Source organism: Molossus molossus, unplaced genomic scaffold (assembly GCF_014108415.1).
Source record: "Molossus molossus isolate mMolMol1 unplaced genomic scaffold, mMolMol1.p scaffold_m16_p_18, whole genome shotgun sequence".
NCBI classification, from domain to species: Eukaryota; Metazoa; Chordata; class Mammalia; order Chiroptera; family Molossidae; genus Molossus; species Molossus molossus.
In genome coordinates this window covers 55,470,194-55,497,625 of record NW_023425353.1, presented here as the reverse complement: position 1 = coordinate 55,497,625, position 27,432 = coordinate 55,470,194, and the positions used below count along the sequence as shown (strand labels likewise).

General features: G+C 42.5%; 1 protein-coding gene across 2 annotated transcripts in view; it reads right to left on the bottom strand.

The window, feature by feature from the left end:
• The window catches only part of STAC (SH3 and cysteine rich domain), a 127,562-nt gene that overhangs the window by 37,634 nt on the left and 62,496 nt on the right, over positions 1–27,432 (bottom strand). Inside the window, exons 3-6 of one of the 2 annotated variants that reach the window (XM_036267308.1) lie at positions 13,898–13,998; positions 12,368–12,449; positions 11,098–11,213; positions 136–208 (exon numbers count right to left, since the gene is read on the bottom strand). In XM_036267308.1, coding sequence (XP_036123201.1) covers positions 136–208; positions 11,098–11,213; positions 12,368–12,449; positions 13,898–13,998 — 372 coding nt within the window. The remainder of the gene's footprint in view (positions 1–135; positions 209–11,097; positions 11,214–12,367; positions 12,450–13,897; positions 13,999–27,432) is intronic. The other variant, XM_036267309.1, reaches the window with a different exon arrangement.

Below are 27,432 nucleotides of genomic sequence, written 5' to 3'. Positions count from 1 at the left end.
TGAGTACTTGCCCAGACTGAATTCCAGAGCTAGCAGGGAAAGCAAGGGGACTGGAAATCTACTCCCCCCGCCAGCTGACCCGGACTAGTGCAATCGGCACTTGTGCTGGGGCCTGATTTCCCACCCCTCACTCACCACTGTTGCTGCGTTTCCGCAGGTCAAACTTGCCTCCGTCAGCCTCTTCAGGAACCTCCACGAGGTCTGAAGTCTTGGAGAAAAGAGGGAACAGCATGGAATAAGCAATGTCATATCAGGGCCAATGGAAAACAGATTTCCATATCAGCAGAATGACTAAGGTAGAATGTGCTTGACACTGTCCTAAGAATGCAATCACTGCTGTCTTCTCTGGCTAACTTCAGAGAGGCTGTGTTTTCCCTCATGGGTACTGTCCCCTTTTTCAGGTGTTTGTGGCGGGGTCAGGGCTTGGCATGTGGTAGGTACTCAACGGGTGTTGGATGAGATGCCTAATAGGTTAGGGTTAGGCTTCTTCTCAGGAAGAGACAACAGAGAGAAGTCAGAATTCCAGCTCGTATCCTATCAATAAGAACCTTGGAGGGAAGGGGAGGAGGGCTGGAAGAGACAAACCAAAGAACTTATATGCGTAACCATGGACACAGGCAACAGTGCAGTGAAGGTGGGGTGGGGGGCTGAGGGGAGGGAGTCAATGGGGGAAAAAAAGGAGGGACATCTCTAAATCTGTATACTTTCAACAATAAAGACCAAAAGAATTTTCAATAGAACTATAGCTCTTTCTATAGGTGAGTTTTAAATATTCATTATAGAGAATAAGATGCACTATTGAGGGGTGCATTACTTAAATGATGTTTCCAGTGCTGCAAAAATCAACTGTTTTTGCAATATTTATTTTGCAATCCCTCCTTTTAAATAAGAGAAGTCATAGTCATTCTTCCATTTAGGTTACAGAATAACAACAACAACAGCAACAATAATAGCACTTTAAATATTCATGGTTTCTGATAATTTATAAGTTCTTTATATATATCATCTCATTTATTCTTCACAATAATCTTATAATAGACCTATTTCTCAGATAGCTATCTGAAGCCCAGAGAGAATTAATAACTCTACTTGAGGCCCCACAGCTAATAAATGGTGGATCTGGGGCTCAGACCCCAGGGGCTGTCTCTTAAGCACTCTGCTTCCTGCAGTGGTGTGCGGGAATGGCTCACGTGGTCTGCTGAGAGCCTTCGGACTCATCACCCTTGGCATCTCCAAACTGGTCACAGTAGTATTTACACCATGGGAATTGGCAAATGCTACATATTAGGGTCCAGCCCCAGCAGGTGGTTAAACATTTACTAGCACATCACTGATTTTGGATCAACTCTTTCAAAGGGTCAGATGCCCCCAATCCCATCTGCCTGGCCTCATCAAAGAGGAATTTCACGGGCCTCAAAGGAGAGTCACACTTTCAGAACATTTTATTAATGTCTTATCAGAGGAGACAAGGTTCCCTTCTTACTTCTCCTAGCCAGCTGTAGAGCACTTTCGCCCCATCCTCCAGAGACTACCTTTTATGACAAAAAACTCGACTTTAAGATTTTTTTCAGCCATTCTTACTTTCCCGATGCATCAGAAATAAGAAATGTCACGGGGTTTCTAAGTCATCTGCATCCTGCTCCTTTGAAACTCACTATTTCTGAACAAAAGTTGCTAGGATGTTAATTTAGTCTTATAAAACTGAAGATTATTTATAAATGAGCCAACCAAGTCCCAGAAAGCTCTTTGAGTTTGGTTTCGGCAGGCCTTACCCAACCACCAAGCCTTTTACACTCGGGGCAGCGGTTCTCAACCTTCCTGATGCTGCGACCCTTTAACGCAGTTCCTCATGTTGTGGTGACCCCCAACCATAAAATTATTTTTGGTGCTACTTCATAACTATAATTTTGCTACCATCATGTCTTAGGCGACCCCTGTGAAAGGGTCATTCGACCCCCCAAAGGGTCGTGACCCACAGGTTGAGAACTGCTCTTCTGGAGCATTTGAAAGGCCATTCAAGGAAACATCATAATTTAGGGGCAGACAGGCAGTGACTTCCCGACAACGTAAAGCAAATGCCGCTATAGCCCTGGAAGAAAATCGACCTGTGGGGCTGAGTTTTGCTGTGTGGGAATGTGTTAGCCTTAGGATATGACACCACAAGATTGACAAAAGGCTGAGATGCATTATAATTTGCCCCTGCAGAAAAGAAGCAAAATCATTTTAAAGTACCAATCAATTGTTTCTGTTTTCTTCCACCGAGTCTAGTTGGACTCCGGGGGCAGAGTAAAGTGACAGTTACTTAAGCACAATTGGATTAATCTTTGTCTCCCTGCGGGTCTCAGAACAACGCTGCCACAGAGCAAAATTCCAAGAAATCTTCACTGACGGAACCAGCGCCAGGACGCCTAAGTGGACTGTGACAAATGGCCACCTGACTGACACTTAGAGAACCATGCTAGTTTTTTGCCCCTAAAACCAGCCTGTAGGGTCCAGACATTGCTAGAAACAAAGCTATTTCAGACATGAAAGTGAACTGGATAAACCGCCACTCTGATGGTCTTGCTGCTGCTGAGCCCACGCTGTGGAGGCTAAAATGGTCAGTGCCCGCTGTGAGCGTTTCTGAGGCCGCCGCCCCCTCATCTGCTCAGCAGAGCTCCCAAGGAGCAGCCTCCTGGGGCTGCGGTGGGTCGGCCGGGCCATCGCTGGGGAAGCTTTTCTGCTCTTCCCTCCCTGGCTGGCTTTCCACCCATGCCAGCCCAGGCGGGCTTAGGGGAATGCGTGAGCTGAGTGGGATGAGGACAGGTTGGCTCACACCAGAGGTGTGAGAAAGGCCCGTTGGGGTGCAGGTCCAGGTGGATGGAGGTCTCCCTGTTCTGGCCAGCACTGCCTGTGCCTTTCTGTTGGATTGCTGGGTGATGTCTACAAAAAGTCTTGAGTTGCAAGGAAGGGGTGACTGCAGGCTGAGAGCCAGCTCTGCAAGACTTCGGGGGAAGTGACTTGTTGGCAGCAATGGTCCTCCTCACTCTCCTGAGGAAGGGATGTAGCGTGGTGCGTGGCGTCAGGGATGGGGTTAGCCTCTCATCTCTAGACCTCAGATCCAGTGGGAATGTGCGGATGTGTCACTCAAGGGCTGTTCACACGGAGAAGGAGTAAGAACCTTGCGAGCAAGCACGAGAGAATATGACAAAGAAGGAGGAGGGGCTGGCAGGGGCTGGTTTCTTGGAAATAAACTTAAGTCCTTTATTTTAATCCAGTGATTCTCAGATGTTAATGTACATCAGAATTACCTGGAAGGGTTGTTCAAACACGGATTTTTGGGCTCCACCCTCAGATTTTCTGATTCCGTCGTAGGTCAGAGAAAAACACACATTCTCCTTTCTAACAAGCTCCCAGGTAATGCCGCTGTTGCTGATCCTACATTGAGAAACTCTGATTGAACTCACTGCCGGCTTTAGGTTCATCTTAGAAGTGTAGAGAGTTTGACTTAGGATGGTGTTCATTCAAACATTCACCACATACTTCGTGAGATTCTACAACGGGCTGGGACTCTACAGTTCAGTGGTTCTCAAACTTTGGAGGGTATCAGAATCACCTAGAGCATTAATAAAGCACACAGAGGTCCAGGCTTGTTGAATGAGGACAGGGCCTTGGCCTTCATATTTTTACAAAACTCTTCAGGGAATTCTGACACTCACCAAAGTGTGAGTGTCACTGGCATAAAGTAATGGAAATAAGAAGTGGATCAGAGTCCTTGCACTTAAACAGCGTGTTCTAGTTGAGGAAGGGACTGCAGAAGAGAGAAATGAAACCAAAAAGTGAAAGTTTCCAAGCAATATGCAAATCATTGTGATTAATGAACTGGTTGCAATGGGAACCCATGGAAGGCGGTGCTCAGCCCAGACCAGGAAGAGTCACGATGTTTTTGCACAGAGGCAGAGACACGCTGTGGGCACTGCTCAACGACTGGAGAGGGTGTGGTGATCCAGAGAGTCGCAAACTGTCCCTGGAGCTGAGGGCATGACAATGAGGTGTTCTGAGGTCAGTCTTCAGGGATCCCTTCTTAGTTCTTCCTCGTTAGCCAAGCATTTCTCAAGCACCCACCAAGTGCCAGGCCTCGTTATAATGATATGAATAAGGAATGGGGCCCTGATGTAGAGAGGCTCAGCATTTAGTTCAGGAAGGAGATGCAAAAGCAGAAAATTGCATTGCAATGGTCTATATCTTATAAGAAAGAGGTTTTTGAAGGCTTGTGGGAGGAGCAACTCACCATGTTTGGGGAGTCTGAGAACTCTTCACAGTTTGTGTAAAAACCAAGTAGGGTCTTCAAGAATTTCAAGTGGGGGGAACAGCATGTTCTAAGGCATGCAGGTGTTAAAGAACTTGGTGATCCAGAGGAAGGAGGATCTTTAAAGTAGTGACAAGCCTCATTTGCCATGCTCAAAAGTTGGAGCAGAAGAGAGTCCATAGAGTGTTTTAATTCCACCAAGTCTTTCTTTAAAAGATAATAACACTGGACGTATTGCTAGGAGTAGACTCAAAAGGAAGAAGATACCTTTGTAATCTGGGTGAGAGATGATGAGGTTCAAACCTTGGGCATTGGTGAGAGAGAGAAAGGACCCTATTGATACACATTTGTGAGTTCTGAGTTATTGGACCAAATCATCGATGCAGCATGAGTTTAGTTTGGACATGCTGATTCTGAGAGATCTGTAGGACTGGTCTGGTCTGGCACTTGGAAAAGAGGTTGGGATAGGAAGTATCTAAGGGAGGCGTCAGCTTAGAGATTTATGGTGGTTGGACAAGAGGAATGTGAAAAAGGTAACCAGGAAGAGCTTGTAGAACACAAGTCTAAGCCAAAACAGACCCCTGGGGACACCCCAACAAAGGAGTGACCGAGGACATGACAGAGGAGACAGGATGAGCAGAACAGAGCGTAACCCTTGAGTGACACAGGTGTTTCCTACAGAGCTGAGAACAGACCTCGGTAAAGGTGGCCCTGGGAAATGCGCTTCTCAGAGAACATACTGACCTTTTGAATGGATTACAACCTTGTTTCATTTAATAACTCCAGTTCGGAGAAAACCCAGTAAAGACCTAGATGCTTAATGAAATTAAACAGCAGCTTCCACTTACTGAGTGCCAATATGCCAGGCCCTGTGCTAGGAACTTTACTTATACTATTATTATTATCCAACCCACACAGCCATAAGGTATTCGTATATAATATAAACCCTATCCATATGCACTTTGCATGTTTTCATTATACTTAGCCCCCTTTCTAGCTTCCATTCAGTAGGTGAATTAACGTTATCATTGGGACTGCCAATTTGATTTATAGCCTCCCTAGGGAGTTCATCAGGATCCAGAGTCATAAAATATCACAAATTATACCCTCACTGTTTTGAGGCAATGTCTCCTGAAGCTAAACGTTTTCCATCTTTACTATGAAATCCTTCAGCACTTATATAACATAGTTATTATAGTACCCTTAGCACATAGATGTTATGTTCTTTTTCCTAATAAACATAGGATAAGGCATATAAAACTGTATTTAAAAAATGCTAAATAAACCACCATCATTAGCTTTCTTCTCTATCAGTTTGGTTTTCAGAAGTAAGTTGTGATTTCTAAGGGTAAAGAGCCATGTCCTCTGCTTCTTTTGTATTTGTTTGATTACTTCCTTTTATTTGTTCCTTTTCATTTTTCAATGATAGTTGACATGCAATATTCTATTAGTTTTAGGTGGACAACCCAGTGATTAGACATTAGATAATTTACTAAGTGATCACTCCAATAAGTCTAGTACCTATCTGACACCATACATAGTTATTACAATATTATTGACTATCTTCCCTCTGCTGTACTTGACATCCTTGTGACTATTCTGTAACTACAAATTTGTACTTCTTAATCCCTTCATCCTTTTCACCCATCTCCCAATTCCCCTTCCATCTGGCTACTGTAAAATGTTCTTTGTATCTAAGAGTCTGTTTTTGTTCTTCTTGTTCGTTATTTTGTTTTTTAGATTCCACACATAAGTGAAATCATCGGACATTTCTCTTTCTCTGTCTTACTTATTTCATTCAGTACAATACCCTCTAGGTCCATCCATGTTGTTGCAGATGGCAAGATTTCATTCTTTTTATGGCTGAGTCTTATTCCCTTGTATATATGCGCCACTTAATCATTTCATCTACTGATGGACACTTAGGTTGCTTCCATATCTTGGCTATTGTAAATAATGCTGCAACAAACATGTGGATATATATGTCTTTTCAACTTAGTGTTTTAGGTTTCTTTGGATAAATACCCAGAAGTGGAATTGCTGGGTCCTTCTTTTTCTCTTGTTATATAGCCTTTGTTTTACTGTTTTGTCTGGTGTAAGTATTGCTACCCCAGTATTTTTTTGTTTGTTTTCATTTCAATTAAATATTGTTTTTCATCCCTTTAATTTTGTGTGTCTTTTGATCTGAAGTGAGTCTCTTGGAGATAGCATTTGTAACAGTCTTGTTTTGTTATCTATTCAGCCTCCATATAATGTTTTGATTGGAGCATTTAAACCATTTGCATTTAAAGTAATTGTTGATAGATATACATTTATTGCCATTTTATTATTCACATTTTCATCTTTTTCTTAAAGAATACCTTTTGCCTGGCCTGTGTGGCTCACTGGTTGAGCATTGACCCATTCACCGAGAGGTTGCCAGTTCAATTCCCATTTAGGGCACATGCCCAGGTTGTGGGCCCCATCCCCAGTGGGGGGCATGCAGTAGGCAGCCAATCAATGTTCTCTCTGGTTGATGTTTCTATCTCTCTCTCCCTCTCCCTTCCTCTCTCTCTAGAATCCATAAGGAAAAAAACAAAGAATATCTTTCAACATTTCTTGTGATACTGGTTTTGTAGTCATGAACTCCTTCAGCTTTTTCTTGTCTGGGAAGCTCTTTACCTGTCCTTTAATTCTAAATGATGGCTTTGCTGGGTAGAGTAATCTTGGTTGTAGGTCCTTGCTTTTCATCACTTTGACTATTTTGTGCCAATCCCTTCTGGCCTACAAAGTTTCTGTTGAGAAATCAGCTGACAGCCTTATGGGAGCTCCCTTGTAGGCAACTAACTGCTTTACTCTTGCTGCTTATGTGTCTCTCTTTGTTTCTAACCTTTGGCATTTTTTGTTGTTGTTGTTAATCCTCACTCTAGGATATTTTTTCATTGATTTTTAGAGAGAGTGGAAGGGAGAGAGGGGGAGAGGGAAACATCATCGATGTGAAAGAGACACATTGATTGGTTGCCTCCCACATGACCCCGGGGATTGAACCTGTGACCCTTTAGTCCGAGGGCTAGCGCCCCAACCGCTGAGACAAACTGGCCAGGGCTAACCTTTGGCATTTTAATTATGATGTGTCTTTTTGTGGGCCTCTTTGGGTTCATCTTATTTGGGACTCTCCATGCTTTCTAGACTTGTATCTATTTCCTTCACCAGGTAAAGAAAGTTTTCTGTCACTATTTTTTCAAATAGGTTTTCAATTTCTTGCTCTCTCTCTTCTCTTGGTAATCCCATAATGTGAATTTTATTATGCTTTACATTGTCCCAGAGGCTCCTTATACCATCTTCATTTTTTTTTTTTTATCCTCACCCGAGGACATTTTTTGTTCAGATAGAGTGGGAGGGAGAGACAGGAAGAGAGAGAGAGAGAAACATCGACGTGAAGGGACACATCGAGTGGCTGCCACCCGCACGACCAACCAGGGCCAGGGACAAACTGCAACCGAGGTACGTGCCCTTAGTGGGAACCGAACCCGGGTCTCTCGGGACCGCAGGCCGAACCGCTGAGCCAAACCGGCCAGGGCCCATCTTCATTTTTTTTTTGGATTCCTTTTTCTTTTTGATTTTCTGATTCATGTTTTCTGCTTCCTTATCTTCCCAAAATCTGATTTGATCCTCTGCTTCATTTACTCTCCTGTTGATTCCCTATAATGTATTCTCTATTTCAGTTAATATATTCTTCATGTCTGATTGATTCTTTTTTATGTTTTCTACCTCCATTTTTATGTTCCCTATCTCTTTGTTGAAGTTCTCACTAAGTTCATCTACTTTTCTCCTGAATTCATTGAGCATCCTTACAACCAGTGTTTTGAACCCTGCATCTGGTAGATTGCTTATCTCCAGTTGTTTAGTTCTTTTCCTGGAGTTCTGTTCTATTCTTTCATTCGGGACATTTGTTTTTCTTCTTCTCATTTTGGCAGCCCCTCTGTGTTTGTTTTCATGAATTAGGTAGAGCTGCTAGGTCTCCTGAGCTTGGTAGAGTGTCATTATGTTGTAAGTGTCCTGTAAGGCCCAGTGGCACAGCCTCCCCAATCACCCTACTGGGCATTCCAGGCAAACCCCCAATGTGGACTCTGTGTACCCTCCTTTGTAGTTGAGCCTTGATTGCTGCTGGCAACCCCAAAGGGAAGGATTTACCACAAAGCTAACTGGCTGTGAGGACTGGCTGCCACTACAGTGGAGATCAGCTGTGCAGGGGTTGACCCCACAGAGCGGGACTTAACTTCAGTGGGGCTCTGGTGCCTGCTGAGTTTGCCCCTTCAGTGTGTTACCTGTGGAGGTGGTTGGGTGATACCTTGGTATAGTCTGAAGCTGTCCACCAGGTATGTTGACTCTGAGGCCTCCTGGGAGTGTAGGCCAAGGTCGGCTGCCACCTGTGCCCTCTCCAGGGCCACCCTGTATGAGCTATAAGGCAATATAGAGAAGGCTGCCACTTGTACTGGGATTGGAGGTGCCTGGGAGAGGCCAAGGTGTGAACTAAGGCCAGCTGCTGCTAGTGCTGGGCTTGAGGCCACTTGGTGAGAGGTACAGGACACACCAAAGCCAGATGCTGCTTGTTTGAGAGATTTAGGCAGGTCCAAAGCCTAAGCCAGTGGTTCTCAACCTGTGGGTCACGACCCCTTTGGGGGCCGAATGACCCTTTCACAGGGGTCACCTAAGACCATCGGAAAACACATATTTCCGATGGTCTTAGGAACCGAGACACCGCTCCTCTATCCGTCCCTGGGCGGGTCCGTCCACATGCAGATACGCCCACAAACAACATGAGGAACTGTATTAAAGGGTCGCGGCATTAGGAAGGTTAAGAACCACTGGCCTAAGTCAAGACAGGCCATTTTATAGAAAAGCCCCTGGAAACAACTTGGGTGGGCTTGCAGTTGGGTGGGGCAGGGGCTCAGGAAATCACTAGGCTACCTGTGTTAGCCAGGTTGATGGAGACTCAGATTTGGAGCCCACCTGCTGGCCCTGTGGGGAGAGGGCTCAGCAAAGGAACAATGGCCTCTGCCACCACTTCTCTCTGGGAGAAAGCTGCCCCTCTGGTCCTCATCATGATGCCAGACAATTCATCTACTCCCCAGATGTCCCTGGTGCCTTTTGAGCTGCTGCCCCAGTGCGGTAGCTTAGAGCAATGAATTCAGGTAAGTCCATGTGTGGGCCCTTTAAGAGGCACGCCTGGGACTCTAGAGCCCTCTGTCTCGCTCAGCCACAATCCCTGCTGATTTGCACAGTCATAAGTTATGGAAACTTCTTTTCCCAGTCCTGGAATCCTGGGCTGGGGGACCTGGTATTGGGCTTAGTCCTCTTGCTACTCAGGTGGAAACTCTGCATCCATGATATTCCCTCCTGATTTTTAACAATTACATGTGGGTGTGGAACTAGCCCTTTCTGTATCTCTCCTAGCAATTTTGATGTGGTTTCTTCTTTAGATCTTTAGTTATAGGACTTCTGTTTAGCTATATTTAAGCTGAATGATGGTGGTTCTGTAGCTGTAATTTTGATATGGTTGTGGGAGGTTCGAGTAGTGCATTTACCTATGCCACCAACTTGACCAGAACCCACCATCTGTCCTCCACTACTTTTGGGTCCTGTACATTGGTACTAGTTGTAAGTACTTAATTCACATCTAATAACTGAGTAGTAAAAGAAAGAACGAATTAATATAGAAGTGTAAGAATAATTTTTGGTTTTTCCCTCTTAGGTGTTAGTGGGATATATGAAGAGCAGGGCTTACTGTAAGTTTAAAGATGGCTTCTGGGATACCCTAGTGGCGTCGGTCAGAGGACCTACAGACCTACTTACTCACCCACTTGACCTGCATACCCACCACAGACTGCAATCCGTTATCTTGCAAACTGACCCGCACCCAGTGAGGGAGCTGCTTCCATTCCGCCCCCGAGAACCTCTCCAGGGGTCTGCTTGCCCTTCTCTCACAACCCACCTTAATCTCTACATGCTGAGAGGACCCCGTGGGGCAGACCCTTTGAAGGCTTATCTGTGTCTTGCCTGAAAGTCCCCAGTCCAGCAGAGGCTGCAACCCAGAATTGTGTGCAAGCTATCCTAACTGGAAATGTGAATCGGAAGGTCCTTGTCCTTTTGCAGAAGAGTTTGTAGCTTTCAGCGTGAGCTGTAGAGTTGTGTGGCACTTTGGGGGCATTTACAGAAATTCTGGTTGGGACCTCCAGACACAGGATGGTGATAGCAGGTCATAGACATGCATGGAGCAATCATTTTAGTCAGGTAAAACATAGGAGAGGTGCTTGGGAGGGTTGAGTGTCCCATGGATAGAAGCCTCACTAAGTCACAGGTCAAGTACCTCTGGGGAGGGTGGTTTTTGTGTGAGACCAAGGATATAGTTTGCCTTGAGAGACAGGACTGAGGAAATGTGAGAAATGGCTGTATTGTTGAACTGGGAAGTAGCTGGAGGGAGAACTGGGCACTGCTGGGACTCCCTGCTCCTGCTCATTGTTTGAGTCAAACCTTTCTGTGTTGACTGACATGTCATCTAACATTGGTAGGAGGGTGATGGAGAGGGATCGATGGAAGAGGGAATCAAGGAGCAAGAAGCCAAGAGCGAGGTCTCTGAGGGGGAAAGTTAAATAATTCCTGGCTGTTGGCAAGAGAAAGTTAATCTTTAGTTGTCCAAAGCCCTTTGGGTTTCCCTTTGAAGGCTGCTGATTCCCAGCAGGTCTGCCCTCATGATGCACTGAGGTGGAACCCCTCACACTGCAGTGCCTGAGCCCCACCCTTCCCAAGAGCACCAAGAGGACAATTACCGAGGTTCTGTGAGGTGAATCAGACCCACTGCCAGAGCTGCTCTTCTTCGTCCTCTGAGCCAGGGAGGTGCCGAAGCGTAGGGCCTCGTAGACAGGGTCCACCTTATTGCCACAGGCTGCAAGAGAAGAGAGGGCTCGTCTGAGAGAAAGGTTTCCTCAACTCAGGGTCCAGAATGTAGCCAATCACCTATCACACATCCTGGTTTGCATCACACATCACACATCCTGGGTTGCATCACGCGTCATCTACCACATGCACCTGAGGAGCAGGGTCTCAGCAGCAGACCCACTACCCCCTGGGAAAATGGGGCTCTTGTGGTCAAGCTTTACTCACATATATGCCCCGCCCCTGACATGTGCCCTTTTGTCAGGCCCCTCCACTGCACCCAGCACCCTCTGTTCCCAAATGCTTCCTGATGGATTGGTTTTCCTCTTTTGTTATCCATCCCCAGGACCCCAATTTTAAGCTTCTTCTCAGAGATCAGCTTTACTTCCTCTAGTGCAAGGCGAGGGTCTCCCAGGTATGAAGCCTTGAGACACAAAGTTTGCAGTAGGAAGCAAGTGTTTCTGAAATAATTAGATATTCCCAGGCTTCATGAATTGTAATGCAAAACATTTTAGTTTATACATTTCTAGTTTAAAACTTGCTCCCCTCCTGCCCAAAGGCAAACAAACATTGATGTAGAGATTTTGAAAGTGAGAGGAAAAATAAAAGTACACTGAACAACGTTGTTAAAGAATAAATTCAGGCCAGAAATATCTATAAATGTAAGGCATTTTTTTTTTTTTGGTCCTCATTAAAGAATAACTGGTATTCACTGAGTTCTTTCCCAGCATTGGTCTATAATTTATATTTATTTTTTACAACAATTATGAAAAACAGTCATTACTGTTCTCATTTTATAGGGTTTGACAGGTTGGGTGGCTCATTCACACACACACTGATCAGCAGGGAAGCTGGGCTTCGAACCAGGTCAGTGGGATTTCTCTTTCTACTCCACCACGCTGCTGACAGGTGGATAGCATATTAGCAGCCTTTGGGACTTGAGTGTTGTACAAGCTTCATCAAGGAGAGGATGAATGTTCCTGCAGAATTTGGTCCATCTTATGTTTCCCTTCCAGCAAAATACACACACAATCATAATCCCATCGGCCACGAAACAAATGCACAAACACAATCCATGGGTTTTTGCAGTCCTGGGAGAACAGCAGCCATGAATGCTGACACTGCTGCTCAAAACCTGACTCAGCCCATCCAGTCCCAACTCACCAATGGGCATAACTTCTTTAATGCATCCAAACTGTTCATGAGTGAGCAAGGGGGAGCTGTAGTAACGCCGAAACCCCTTTGGCTGGGGAGAGAATGAGAAAGAGAAGGACTTAATGTCACTGATAGGATGCAGAAAACTGCATAAGAACTCTAAAAATCAAATCAGTTGGTTTTTCTAGGGGCACCTCCTTGTCTCCCTTTAAGATGCTGACTCGTCCTATAGTTTACCTCTGGAGGGTGGCAATAGGCAAGTCACACTCCATCCAGAAAGCAAACCCCAGCCCTGCCCTTCCTCATTCTGCTTCTCCCTTCTCTGCAGGCTCCTGCAGGTCAGGGCTCCTCGTTATCTCCCAGATACAAATGGACCATTGTGCCTCATTCCACCACAGCTTATTACTGTATTGTGATTTGTTAAAATCATAAAAGGCCTGGGAATAGAAAATCAGATCTCATAGATCAGCTTAAAGGCCTTTGTATGTCTGATGAACTCTACCCAGAACCATTTGCTTTGTGTTCTAGAGCCCATTCTGTTTTTCTGACCTCTCATCCATGGTCTGTGCCTTGGCTTGTGGGAATCGCCATTGGAGGAGGAAGAGGGGAACAGGTGAGGTAGGGTTTCAGAGAAGAGAACATTGTCAATCAGAGTAAGTTGATGAACTCTCAAGAACCTCAACTTACTATATCCCAATATTGAGAGAAAACTTAGTGGCCCAGCATCTACTAGAATTTCATAGTCCTCTCCAATGTTCTTGGCAACAGTAGCTTCCTTTGTTTGGACATTGCCAGTGATGGGTGTAGGTCTTTGATGACTTTATCTCTCATTTTAAGACTTGATACCTACTGACCTAAGTCTTTTTGTTCTGGAGCCACAGAGGATAATAGAATCCCTCTTCTGGGTGATGTGTCTTATTTATTTACTTGAAGACAGCTGTCATGCCCTAAGTATCTCTAGGGTAGAAATTTTTGGTTCCTTCTACAATTCTTTGGCCATCTTAGTTTTGAAATCTCGTCGGGTTGCTTTTTAATGGTGTGAGGCACCAATACTGAAGCCTATGTTCCTGAGACAGTATAATCAGCCCAGAACGGGCCAGGGTTACCCAGCCTCCCTTGGTTTGGCCCCATTATTCTATTAAAGTGCTGAAGAATTTTATTACTCTCTCCACTTTTGGAGGTGGCTAATCCCTATCCCACTCATGATATCTACTGAGCAGTCAGCCAATTAAGTACTAGAGTGATCAATCCAACCACCCTAGTTTGCCTAGAGCTGGAATATGGTTCTTAGGGTGCTTGACTCGAACTTTTAAAACCTGGAGAGTCCTAGCATGTGGGACGTCCAGTGCTAAAGCTGGGGACAAGTCAGTCACCACGTGGAACACCCATCTTTTAGGCTGAAGCTCCTCTGCTCTTTGCCAACTAGGAAGCCAAGTTGGCAGGCCAGGGATTCTGAGGCTGCCTTCGTAGGCTCCAGTTCTCAAGGGTGCTGCAGGGAAGGAGGTTAAATGGAGTGATCTCATGGGGGCAAGCCCTTACCAGCTTGCCCATGCACCGCTGGGGTGCTAGGCCATCCATGCACTTGTGGTGGATGCTCATCTTGCAGGCTTTGCAGCGCAGTCCATGCTTAGCGTTTGTTCCTGTCAGACATACAGTAAGCTTTGGTTAGGATACTAGTCACACTTTGCTGGTGACTAGTCTGAAATCACTAGAAACAGTGATCACTTCCATAACCCAGGAAATTCTTTTTTTCTATGACTTTTGCATGAACCTTTCAAAAGGGGCAAAATATTACGTTAGATTCTTTTACCTTCTCCCACACTTTCTACCTGAGGTATCAGCTTTGGTTCTCCACCCCCTCCTTTTCTATTCATTACTCCAGAAAAATCCTAGCTGCCTCTACTTTCATTGGTCTCTCAATTCAAGCTGGCAAATTCCACTTTCTTTGCTCTTTGTATAGGTCCTCTGTTTCTGCTCTTCTGTATGCCCTGCTGTAGGTATGAGTCCTGAAATTTTGCATATTTAGTTATTTATTGTATTAAAAGTCACCAAGGATATTTTTCCACTTATTTTTAGATAGAATGGAAGGGGGGATGGGTGGAGAGAGAGAGAGAGAGACAGAGAGAGAGAGACATTGATGTGAGAGAGACACATTGATTGGTTGCCTCCTGCATGACCCCGACTGGGGCTGGGGTTGAACCCTCAATCCAGGTAGGAGTCCTTGACTGAGAATCAAACCCGCAACTCTTCAGTTGGTGGGTCGACCCTCTTTAACTGCTGAGCCAAACTGTCCAGGGCAGAAATTTTGCACATTTTTACCCAAATTCCTATCACCGACTCTGAATTATTGGGTAAATGCTCAGAAAAATGACCAGTAAAGGGGGAACAGAGAGCCCATTGTGTATCACCGTTGTCTATAGATGCCAAGTTAGTTTATCTCAAGATATGTACATTCCACCATCTTCTGCACCATTGCCTCCTCATCTAAACCACCTTTATCCCTTGTCTGGACTAATCCTCAAGTGAACTGGCTTTATCTATTTTTAGCCTTCCTCCAATCTTTGTAGAGTGACCAGACTAATCTTTTAAAAATGTGTTTGAATCACCTGCTTCTCTTGTTTAACTGTCTTTCATAGGTTCTCTTTGCCTTCCTGATGTTACATAAAATGCTCACCATGGTGGCAAAGTTTTGGTGGGAACCTACTTCTAACTTTATCTCAGGCCAAACCTTCTTGTTCAGTGTGCTCTAACACATGATTTTCTTCAGGTTCTTTGAAAGCACAAGCTCTTTCATGTCTCAGGGTCTGAGTACATGCTGCCCTGTAAGCCTGGAATGCCGTTTCTATCACTCTTCACTTGTCTTGCTACTCCTCATGCTTCAAATCACGTGTCATTTCTTCAATGAAGCTTTCTTGGAACCTTCCCTTCCACTGCCTAAATTATCTTTTTCCTATTATTCTTTCTCACAGCACTCTGTCACAGTGTTTTTAAAGTCACAATGATTTATTTGAGCATTTATTTTTGTCTGCCCTTTCCTCTGGACTATGAACGCAATGAGGCTAAGTTTATTTGTCACTGTATAACCAGCTCTGAGTATGATGATCAATGTATCAAATAAATTAATAAACAAATCCTTCCATGGTCACACATATACTGAGACAGTGGTGCCTGATTTAGATAATAAATTGAGGTTGATTTATTCATGGTTTAGAGATGACATTCAAGAGCTGAAAAAGGACTTGAAATCATATATACATATGGCATCACTTTACAGATAAGCAGCCTGAGGGTCAAAGCAGTAGAATGATTTGCCCCAGATCAGAGAAGGTCCTGCCTGGTTTCACTCTTTCACTGCTTGACCCAAATGTTTTCTCCCTTTATTTGGGTTGCTGAACCTACATGAAGATGTACTTGAGGATAATAAGATGATAAAATAATAGATACAAAAACCTGACATTCAGTGGAAAAAACAATGGGTGAACTTTTGACTGGGTAAGGACCTAAAAACCTGTCATCAGGTATTACCCGAGAAAACCTTTCAGAAAGGATTCATTTAACACAAAGCATGTCTGTTGTTATAACCACAGAAAGTCAAAGTGATATATAAACACACCATAAATTACTGGCTATGTGTGCTTGTTCATAAATACTAGTTGGAAAGTCTTTTTTTCATTTTTGAGAAGAACAATTTAGCTGAAAAACTGCAGTGCCTTCCAAAGACTGGACTTCGAAAGCAATCACTTTTTTCTTTGAATTAGGGAATGCTATTTGTGCCCTTTGTGAAAATGTAAGTAAAAGCTTCAAAGAAGAAAGTTATTTCATTGTGTGTTGGACTCTGAAATAGCACCATTATATATTAAAGGATGTTTTTCTTCAGACCTGAACACCATAATTTCAGTTTTCCTTGTCTGTTCTAATATAATCTATTGTTTTGTATGAGTCAGACCATCAGCAACTATTTGGTTTTAGGTGTTTCAATTTTTACTCTGGAATAGCAAGAATGATTGACGAGGAAAGTTTGCTGTGGCTCAGGCAATAGTTCAAAAGAATAACTCACATCACAGCAGTGGTGTGAGTTTAATGCAATAGGATATGGGAAAGCTATGGTCTAACATGTGCTATTAATAGTTGCTTCCATCACAAAGACATGACTGACCATGACCCCGATGCCTTTGTAGAGTGAGAAAAACATGAATTTAAACTCCAGTCTGTCCTATGCTGGCTCTTTAAACTTAAGAAAACTACTAATATTCCTAGAGCCTCAGTTGTTTCTTCATCAAATGGGAATAATACTAACTACTCCCAGGATTTCTAATAGTTATAGTGTCAAAATATATACAAAGGGGATTATACGGGTTGAAATTCTTGGGAACATAAAGATGTCACTGGACTTTGAGTAAACATGATAGACTGGCCACATGATTTTCAACACTATTCGTACCAAAACTCCATTAAAATTACAGTCCATCAATTAAGAAATGGTGTAAATCCCAAATAGCAAGGTTATTGGGAAGAGCAGCAAGAGTAGAAGAGAGTTAACATATATTTGGAAGATAGTGATCGAAGAAATGGCAATAAGTTTAGCAGGAAAGAGGAAGATTGGATTTCCCAGTAGCAACTTGAAAACTAGAAGGTCATGGACCTTCAAACTCTGTAGAATTTCAAAATTCTGAGAGAAAATAATTTTAAACTTAGAATTTTATATCCAGTCAAATTACCAATAAGTATGAAGGCAGAATAAACACATACTCAGATCTCCAGGGATTCAAAATATTAACTTCCCACATACCCTTTCTTAGAAAGCTAATGAAGGATGTGCCTTAGAAAGATGAGGGGATAATCAAGGAAGAGGAAATTGTCAGATCCTGTGCACAATAGACTAGCTGACACAGAGAAGTAAATAATATGCCCACATGAAACTCTGCAATAGCCCTAGAGAGGTGCTGCAAGATGAGGTAAAACAGTAGACTTGGGAATATAAAATGGAACAAACTTTAAAGTTTATTGATGCTTTTGAGGTTTGGATATTATGAAAATATGACATTTGACAGCTGTATGGGAATATTTGGGGAAAAATAATTATAGGTTCATGGAAGTCAAGAAAATGAAAAGGTAATTTTAAATTTGAGGAAATATAAAACCTTTGTAAGGAATGAAATGTAATCACAGTGCAATGCCTGAATCAGAAGTTTGCAATAGTCAAACAACAAGTGCTGGCGAGGGTGTGGAGAAAAGGGGACTCTAGTACACTGCTGGTGGGAATGCAGACTGGTGCAGCTACTATGGAAAACAATATGGTGTTTCCTCAAAAAATTATAAATGGAACTGCCATTTGGCCCAGTGATCCCACTTCTAGGAATATATCCTAAGAAGCATAAAACACCAATCAGAAAGAATATATGCACCCCTATGTTCATAGCAGCACTATTTATAATTGCTAAGATTTGGAAACAGCCCAAGTGTCCATCAATAGATGAGTGAATAAAAAAATCATGATACGTATACACAATGGAATACTATGCAGCTGTAAGAAAGAAAGATCCCTTATCCTTTGAGATGACACGGAGGGACCTGGAGAGTATTATGCTAAGTGAAATAAGCCAATCAGAGAAAGACAAATACCACATGATCTCATTTATTTGTGGAATATAATGAACAAAAGCTGATGAATAAAAGAGACCCAGAGACATAGAAGTAGGGATCAGACTGACAAACTTCACAGGAGGGGGATGGGAGGGAGAGAAGAGATAAACCAAAGAACTTATATGCATGTATGCATGACCAATAGACAGACAACAATACGGTGAGGTGGGGGGTTGGGATCGAGAGGAGGGTGTCAATGAAGGAGACAGGAAAAATATCTGTAACAAAAATAAATTAATAAAAAAAGAAAGAAGTTTGCAATAGTCATAAAAGTGGATAAATGGACTATCGAGTGAGCACGAAATCGTGATGAAACCACTTGGGCAGGCGAGAGCAAGGGAGTGAAGATTGTGATATATCTTTTTCTGGGAAGGTGAGAGTGAGGATAAGGGAACAGGTGAGAGGTGTAGGAGGGGTGAGACCGAATGCTCATCTCCTGTTGCAGAAAGGCAATGAAGGTTTGGTTAACCAGCAAACACGAGTAGCAGCACAGTGTTTGGAAATACTGAACTACGTGCCAGAAAAAACAAAACAAAGAGGTTGGAAGTGGTTGGTCTTTGGAAGTTAGTCTGGGTTATGGGATAACATTGTTTCCATTGTAGACCTTTTAGTACCATCAGTACCATATTTAAACTGGTCTCATGGACTACTGTGACAAAAAGCAAATAAATAATGTTGCTAGAAACTGGGTCAAGTCGACTCCTTGGAACAATGTGGTCCTTGGGTCGTGAAGATGTGGGATTACAGGCTCCACTGCTTTAGAGCACAGTGCAGGCCCTTGAAAAAGCAGAAGAAAAGTGCAGAAGATAGAGGGTCCTTCCCATGGCAGACTTGATTGCCAAGCCCTCCAAGCTGGTGATCGCTCACACAATCAATAATGCATTAGGAGACAAGGCCACAAATGCATTAGCCGATTTAAGTGTACACGGCTATTTCTAGTTTTGATGAGCACTTATTCAGGGACTTACTTTTTTTTGTTTTGAAAATGACATTGATGTCATAAATGTCTTTAATAAAAACAGTGTTCTCATCTCGGTTGATTTTTTTAAAAGGAAGAGTGGAGCTGGAGGGGAGAAGGACGAATGGAAGAATACAAAGATACAAGAGCAGGGCAGCTGTTTTACAACTTATCACAACTTCCATGCAGAAATTATACTACATTTGTAGGTTCATATCTGGATATGTGTGTTTGTACTTGCATGTGTGATATATAAAGACATCATGGGGGTGGAAGAAGTCAGGCTTAAGGCATCGAAATGTTTAGATATTAGTCCTTAGTTCTAAGATGCTGGACAGGGCACCTTAGTTCCATCTCTGAGCCTCAGTCTCCCCATCTGAGAAAGGGTGTCATGAGCACAAAATGGGAAAACCAAGGGTCCCTCTCTTCAGTAAGCAAAGCTTACCATGCAAAAGTAAGCAGTGATATGGCTGGAGGGGTATCATCCGCATTTCTAAACAGTGACTTCCCGAGGGCATGATTTCCAGACTTCTTAAGGCTTAACTGGATGTTTGAAACTCAGTACTGTACCAGGCATGACCCAGGGTAGGGCACAGTCTATATCCTACTCTTGTGTTACCGCATCCAAATCCCTCCCCTATAACTCAATTTACAGACAAGTAAGTTGATCTTTGTTTTGTGAAAGTATATTTGAATTTAAATATGGCATAAAGTATTAAAGCAGTATTTCTTCTATAGAATAATTCACTCCATAGGTCTTTTATAAATAATATTTATATTTATCAATTATATTAATTTTTACATAAATATTATTTAAACATTTATATGTAATAATATAATAATTATATATTATTTATGCATTAATGTGATAAGGTAACTGCTTAAGGACCTTTAACAACCTGAGGAATACCAAAATGATAACTTAAAAACAATTTTTTTTATTTATTGATTTTCTTATTTATTGAGAGAGGAAAAGGGGGGGGGGGAGGGAGACAGAGAAACATCAATTTGTTGTTCCACTTATTTATGCTTTATGCATTCATTGGTTGCTTTTTGTATGTGCCCTGACAGGGGATCAGAACCTGCAACCTTGGCGTATTGGGACGACACTCTAACCAACTGAGCTACCCAGCCAGGGACAAGATGATAAGTTTAAAGAGCCATGGTCAAATGGAGATCATTAGAACTGATGAGACTTAGAACTATGCCCAAGCCCAAGTGAACTATTGGGGAGCAGAAATTGATCCCTCAGCTTTCTAGGAATATATCTGCAGGGCAGGGTTGGGCCTTCTTCTGGACTGACCCTCCAGGGATCTGGATCAAAAAGCTACACTGGGACAGGTTTGGGAATGAGAAGAGAATAGGAATAGGTACAAACTCTCATTCGTGTTATGGAAAAATGGGCAGCTGAGACATCAAACAGGCTTCAGATCAGACTAGGATTTGGGAAGCTGGAGCAAGGATTGTGGAGAAGCTGTAGGACTGGGAGTGATGCCTCCCTTCCCCTCTTTCCCACTTTGATTTTAAGAAAATGGAGGAGAAAACAGAGGCCGAGGGCTAGAGAGGACCATGGGGGTTAGCCTTCTCTGGAGTTGACCCCTCCGGGGGGAGAGGGGACAGGATTACTCTTCTGTCCTTGCTCGCCGCTACTCATCTCTCCCACACTGAGCACACCACCAGTGTGACATTCGCCACGGCGCTGGAAATGCTTTCTCATCATCTAGTAGACTCTTTTCAAACTACACTTTGCAGGCTCCTCAAGCGAAGCCATAATCACCAGGAGAAAGACACATACTTCTCGATTCCTTCTTTGCAAAACACCTACAAGAAAGTGGAGATTTTGGCCACAGAATGGAGGCTCTCTCCTGAAGAAAACCCTTCAACAATGCCGACCTTGGACATACCTTTAGGAGGTGTTTTTGTTTTTTCCTTCTGAGGAGTTAGAGTAGGAGCCAGAAAAGTTTCTCCGTAAAGGGCAAGAGAGTCAACATTCCAGGCTTTGCAGGCCACGTGCTTCTGTGGCATCTGCAGCTCTGCGCGGGCGGTACGGACACTGCCACGTCACAGTGATCCGAAGAGGGTTCTCGCTTTCACTGACAAGTCTGTGACCACACGAATGTAGGTCTTTCTTAAAGTCAAGTGGCACAAAGCAAACTTCTGGAAAGTGTGGGGTACTCCTCACTTCATTCCGTTTCGGCTTACATAGGAACATAGGAATGAACCTACTCAACCCAGAGTTCCCTCGTCTCCATTGACGGCAACATGAGGCTTCCAGTCCCTCGGACCAGAAACCTTAGAGGCATCCCTGTGTTCTGCAGGCAGCCCACATGTAGAATACTGTGTCCTGCTGGGACCCTGGCCAGTTTGGCTCAGCGGTTAAAGAGTCCTCCCACAGACAGAAGAGTTGTGGGTTCGATTTCTGATCAAGGGCATGTATCTGGGTTTCTGGTTTGATCCCCGGGTCCTGATCGGGGTCGTGAGGGAGGCAACCAATCGATGTGTCTCTCTTACATTGATGTGTCTTTCTTTCCTCTCTCTCTCCCTCCCTTCTCTCTATCTAAAAAAAAAAATCAATGAAAAAATATCCTCAGGTGAGGATTAACAACAACAACAAAAACCACACAACAACAACAAAAAGAAAATCCTGCTGGGTACTTTCTTCAAAATATATCATGAATCTGGACTGTTCTCAATTCTTCCTGCTGTACCTTCATCTCTTACCTGAATTACTGTAACAATAGCCTCCTAATTGTCTTCTCTGCTTCAATCCTTGCCCCCATCCCAGCAGTCTGTTCTTCAAATAGCAGCCAGAGCGACCCTTTGCAAATACAATTACATTCAAGTCCTCTAGTTACTTTACAGCATAAAAGCCCAAATCCTTACAATGACCAACAGAGTTGCACAAGATCTCTGCCTTCTCTTCCTCTTTGCTCTTCATTAATTCTGCTGCAGCCGACGCTGGCTACCTGGCTGGTGCTTAAACACAGCATGCGCCTGCCTTAGGCTTTGCTCTACTTATTTTCTTCACTTGGATGCTCTTTCCTCAGAGTTATCTCACCTTCAAGTCTTGCTCAGATCTGATTTTACTCTGACCATCTCTTGTAATACAGCCTCCTTCCCCTTGCCTGGGGACTTCTGCTCTTTCTCACCTTGCTTAACATTGTTCTTTGTTCCATATCACCTATCACCTTAGAAAACTCCATCCATCCATCCATCCATCCATCCATCCATCCATCCATCCATCCATCCATCCATCCATTGTCTCTCCAACTAAAATGCCAACTCTACAAAGGCAAAGATATTTGCCTGGTTTGTTCACTGATGCAGTCTAAGTGCTTAGAGCAAAACCTGGCCCAGAGGAGATACCCCATAAATATTTGTTGAATGAATGCCTATTTAAGTTGGAAAGAAGACAAAAATGTCTGATGTTACTAATACTCAGCACACTATTATTAAATAAGAAAAAAATCCATTGAAAGGATGCCAATTTTCTCCAAATAGTTCTGTAAATATACCAAAATTCTAGCTGAAATCTCAATGGGAGTTGGGTGGGGGACTTCACAAAATGATTCTAAAATTAATGTTGAAGAGTAAATGCTCGAGGATAGCAAAATATTTTTGGAAAAGAATCTATTGTAAACCATGATAATAATTAAACCAGAGAGCTATTGGTGCTGAACTAGCAAAATAACCAATAAAGTAAATTGAAAACCTAAAAATATACTTAAGTATCTTTAAGAATTTAATATTTGATAAAAGTGACTTTCAAATCAAAAATGAAAAGAGAAATTATTTAACAGATATTGGTGAGTCACCTGGTAAATTATTTGGGGAAAACATTAGATACCTAATTCATAGCATATTCTAAACAAAAATTTGGATGGGTTAAGGAATTTACATAAAAGTTGAAACTATTATGTTAATTGAAGAAAATACAAATACCAGCCTATTTATTCTTGAGTAGAGAAAATCTCCTTAAGTAAGATTTTAGGAGAGAAAACAATATATCAAAATGTTGATAAATTTGATTATATAACAATATAGTGACTAGTACAAAACTGAAAGGCAGATAAATTGGGGAAACTGTTTGCCTTATAAAACTAAAGGTATTATACTATATTGTATGAGAGTTATGAGCATTTCTTACATATTAAAAGGAAAAAAATAAATAAACCAAATTATATGGTTCAAGAGATAAACTGATGGCTTATAAAAGAAATGGTATTGAAAGCTAAGCACTCAATGCAGTGATTTTTCAACCTTTTTAAATCTCATGGCACACATAAACTAATTACTAAAATTCTGTGGCACACCAAAAAATATCTTATATTTTTTGCCGATCTGACAAGAAAAAAATAGATATAATTTTGACTCATTCACACTGATAGCTATTGTGTTGGCTGTTATCATTTTTCCTATTTGACAATCTAAGGGAAATGAGGTCAGTGCCCCCGACTAAATAGTCAGGTATTGCATATTTTACAAATTCTTGTGGCACATTGGTTAAAAATCACTGATTTAATGAATGGCAGATATAATTAGTAATCAAAGAAATGGAAATAAAAATGGCAAGATATCCATTTTTTTTTGTATCAAATGTACGAAGATGAAAACTAGCTATAAGTAATTGGATGTGCAGTGAAGGCGCTCCCAGACTGCTGCTGGGATCTGAAAATGGTACCATTGTTTTTAGGTTACCTTGGGGATATACATCAAAAACCTTAAAGATGAGCATAATTCTTTGACACAACAACTCCAATTTCAGAATTGGGTCTTAAGAAAATAATGAAATCTGTTTGCAAAGATTTAACTACAAAGATACTACAGCTTTGTAAGTAATATTGGGAACTGGAAAATGACTAATATATCACAGAGTAAGATATTAGTTAATGAAAGTTGGGTACATCCATGAACAAAATACTTTTTGGCTACTGAGATAATTTTTTATTTAATAATGACTGACATAACATGATGTTCACAATAAAATATTAAAGTGTCAACATCAGGGTAACTACAAAATATTTAGGTAACTCTCCTTAAAAATAAGCATATACATGCATGTAAAAAAGTCTGGCCAGGCATATGTCAAGACATTAATAATATTTCTATCTGGTTGGTGGCATTATAAATGCATTTTAGTTCTCATTTTTGTTTATTTGTATTTTCTCATTTTCTAGAAAGAACATATTTTCCTTTTGTAATGAGGAATAAGATGCTACATATTTTTGAAAGAAAGCGTTTTCGGTTTTGAAGAATTACACAGTCATGTTGAGATGAGAGGAACCACTTGGGTGGTTTTGATTTTGGAGTTTCTGATGTTGGGAATTTGTGGTTGGGTCCGTCCAACAGCTTAGGAAAAAGGGGGCAGCAACTCCCCTCATCTCCACCGCGGTGAGCTAGGACTTGGGTAGAGTGTTGTCCTGGACACCGCGTCCTGCTGTCATTCTGCATGGCCCCGGCCACCCCCCCCCCCCCCCCCCCCGATGCTGCAGGCCCTGTGCGTGCTGACGCACTCAGCCGACTTCTTTTCCTTTCCTGGAATGAGGTCCTTCAAGGCTGGGCCTTCCGCAGACTTGCTCGGAGGACGTTCTGTACAGAATGTCAAGCTGACTTCACGGCTGTTCCACCTCAATTGCCTCTGATTGACAAGGGAAAAGTGCCCATTTCTCTTTAGTTTTTCTTCAAAATGTAATGGACAGCTTTCAAGGCTTTAGAGATTTCAAAGCACTTTTGTTTTTAAATCCAAGTTTTCAGAGCAGAGTTTCTCAGCCTCTGCATTGTGGACATTTGGGGCCTACAAATTCTTTGTCGTGTGTGTGTGTGTGTGTGTGTGTTTAGGGGCAGCTGTCCTGTGCCTTGGAGTGTGGTTGCCAGTAGTACCTCCAACAAAATACTCCCACAAAGCAGTAGTACCTCCTCCTGAACTGTGAGAACCCAGAACATCTCCAGATATTGTCAGATGACCCCAGGGGTAAGGTTGCTAGATTAAATGTAGAGAAGTCCAGTGAAATTTTAAGATAACACATTATTTTTTAGTCTAAGAATATCTCAAATATTGCATGAAATAATTGTGTCCCAAATACTGCCAATGACACACTTATACTAAAAAAATTATTGGTTGTTTTTCTGAAATCCAAACTTAATTATTGGGTGTCCTGTCTCCCCCCCCCTTTTTTTTCCCCACTAAGTCTTGAACCCCTACATGGAGGCAAAATCATTCCTGGTTCAGAAACATGGATGTTGAACAATTATTCCCAGCTCTCTTTTACAGCTGAGGGAACTGAAGCTTGAGGAGGGACGTCCATGGTCTAAGACCACTGGAGAAAGAGTACAAAGATGAGATCTGAACCCAGGGATCCCGATTACAAATTCCCTCTTCCTTCTTGACCACAAAAGAACTGCTCATTTTTATTCCTGGGAGGTTGAACACTGAGGGACCATCATGATTAGGGCCACTAAATATAGGAGCTAATGCTCAGGATCACCAGGAATTTAGAACTTGCCATGAGTTCTCTCTCACACAACGACTCCTTAAATTTAGTTATTATTTCACATTCAACAAATGGAAAATTGAGCATCAGAGAGTTTAAATAATTTATCCAGGATTATTTAGTTGGTCAGTGATAGTGGTGGAATTACAGAGCAGGTCTGACTTAATCCACACTGGACATTCCATCTCTGGCTGGTGTTCTTTGCTGATGTATTTCTTCCCCTCAATCAACTAGGTTTGACTGAAATCTTTTCTGGTCGCACCAAGGTACCAGACCTTTGATCCATCACATTTGGAAATCGAGGATGAAGGAATGAAATGGCCCAGAACTCTTCTTAAATACTGTTTTAGACCCAAGGCAAGTAGTGGAGCCACCAGATTCAGGCAGCCTTCTCATTTTACAGATGAAGAAACTGAGGCTCAGAGAAGCAAAGAGCTTTGACAAACATTACACTGCTCCTCCACGGCAGAGCTGATATTAAAATACTAGTGTCCAGTCTCTTGGGCTAATGGCCATCTCATTGCACCATGCTGGGGAGGTAAGCAGACATGACTCATACCAGGGTTTACAGTGTCCTGTTCTCACCACCCTAAAAGGAGCCCTAGATTACCTGTCTCTGTCCTCATGGTGATGTACTACAAAGAGCTGGAGCTTGGGATGAGAGCAATACAAAGTACACTGCTCCCAAACTTTACCACTTGAGAGTGAGAACATTTTCTGCTAAAGGGGAAAAAGGGGGAACATATTTTCCATTACACTTGAACTCTAGTCATGGAACCTTAATTAAAAATAACCCATTCTATCTCCCCCCTACTATGACTTCAACTGAACAAGATGGTTTCCAAGTTTTCCGGGAAATTCAGTAATGCAGTAATTCACCAGTGAATTGAAATGCCATCAAGCAAGCAGAAAGGACCATTAAAAATTGTGAAGACCCCTGGGCCATCTTTCCCTGCCTAATAGTCCCCACTCCTTGCTCCACTACAACGTTTCCAACCCTTCTTAGCTTAAAAATATTAATGGCATTCATTGTTTATAAATGCCTCTGTTGATCTTTCCTATTTCGGTTCCTGACTACTAGTGGAAAAACTCTCCCTACTTCCCCCGCCCCTCACCCGCACTGAACTTTAAAAATAGCAACAGGAGTAGGGTTGGCTCAGAGATTTGAGTTTGGAGCCCACAGCCTTTACCCCCTGGGTCATCAGTTCACATGGTTATATCATGGCCGCCAAACTTTTCTTCTGTTCTATGTGTTTGGCTTAAAATTCTGAGAGGAGATGTCCTTCGGGATGATCACTTTCTCATGACCATCTGGGAAATATCTGGACTTGACACCCCTGACCCTGGTATTAATAATCTCTGTGTTCTGCCTTCTTTTCTCTGAGGTCTGCAGTTTTCACAGTCTCATTGACTTTCTTCACAATGATTCTTCTAGCTTAAGGCTCAAGAATTTGTATTTATCCTCATGTCTCTCAAGAATGAATTGGCCAATCTATACACTACCCCTTCTCTCCATCCCCAACATGCTTTTCTAGAAATTTGGCATACTATTAGTATCAGCCTTTCATGAATAAAGATAGCTTTAATAATAGTGAACAGTTCTTAAGTTTTATAGATCACAAAGAACCTTCATGTATGTAACTTTGTCAGAAATTCCATGAATTAGGTATTGTTCCTTTCAGTGTTCTTTGGAAGGCTCAGGCATCTAAGAGAAGTAAATTAGTTTTCCAAGGTCAGTTGGTCTACTAAGCACAGAGCTGGAATGCAAGTATCCACCTCTGACCCCTGTTGTACCACTCCAGGATCCCTGTTGCAGGTCTGAATTTTGAATTTGTTTGTAATGACCCACTTTTAGATGCTCACCAGTGCTATCCATGATGACGGTCAAGGGTAGTGAACAAAGCTTCACCATGTACAAACCAGAAGGAACAAAGCCGTTACTTCTTCACCTTTGTCAGCTACTAGAGGTTAGAGAATAAGCA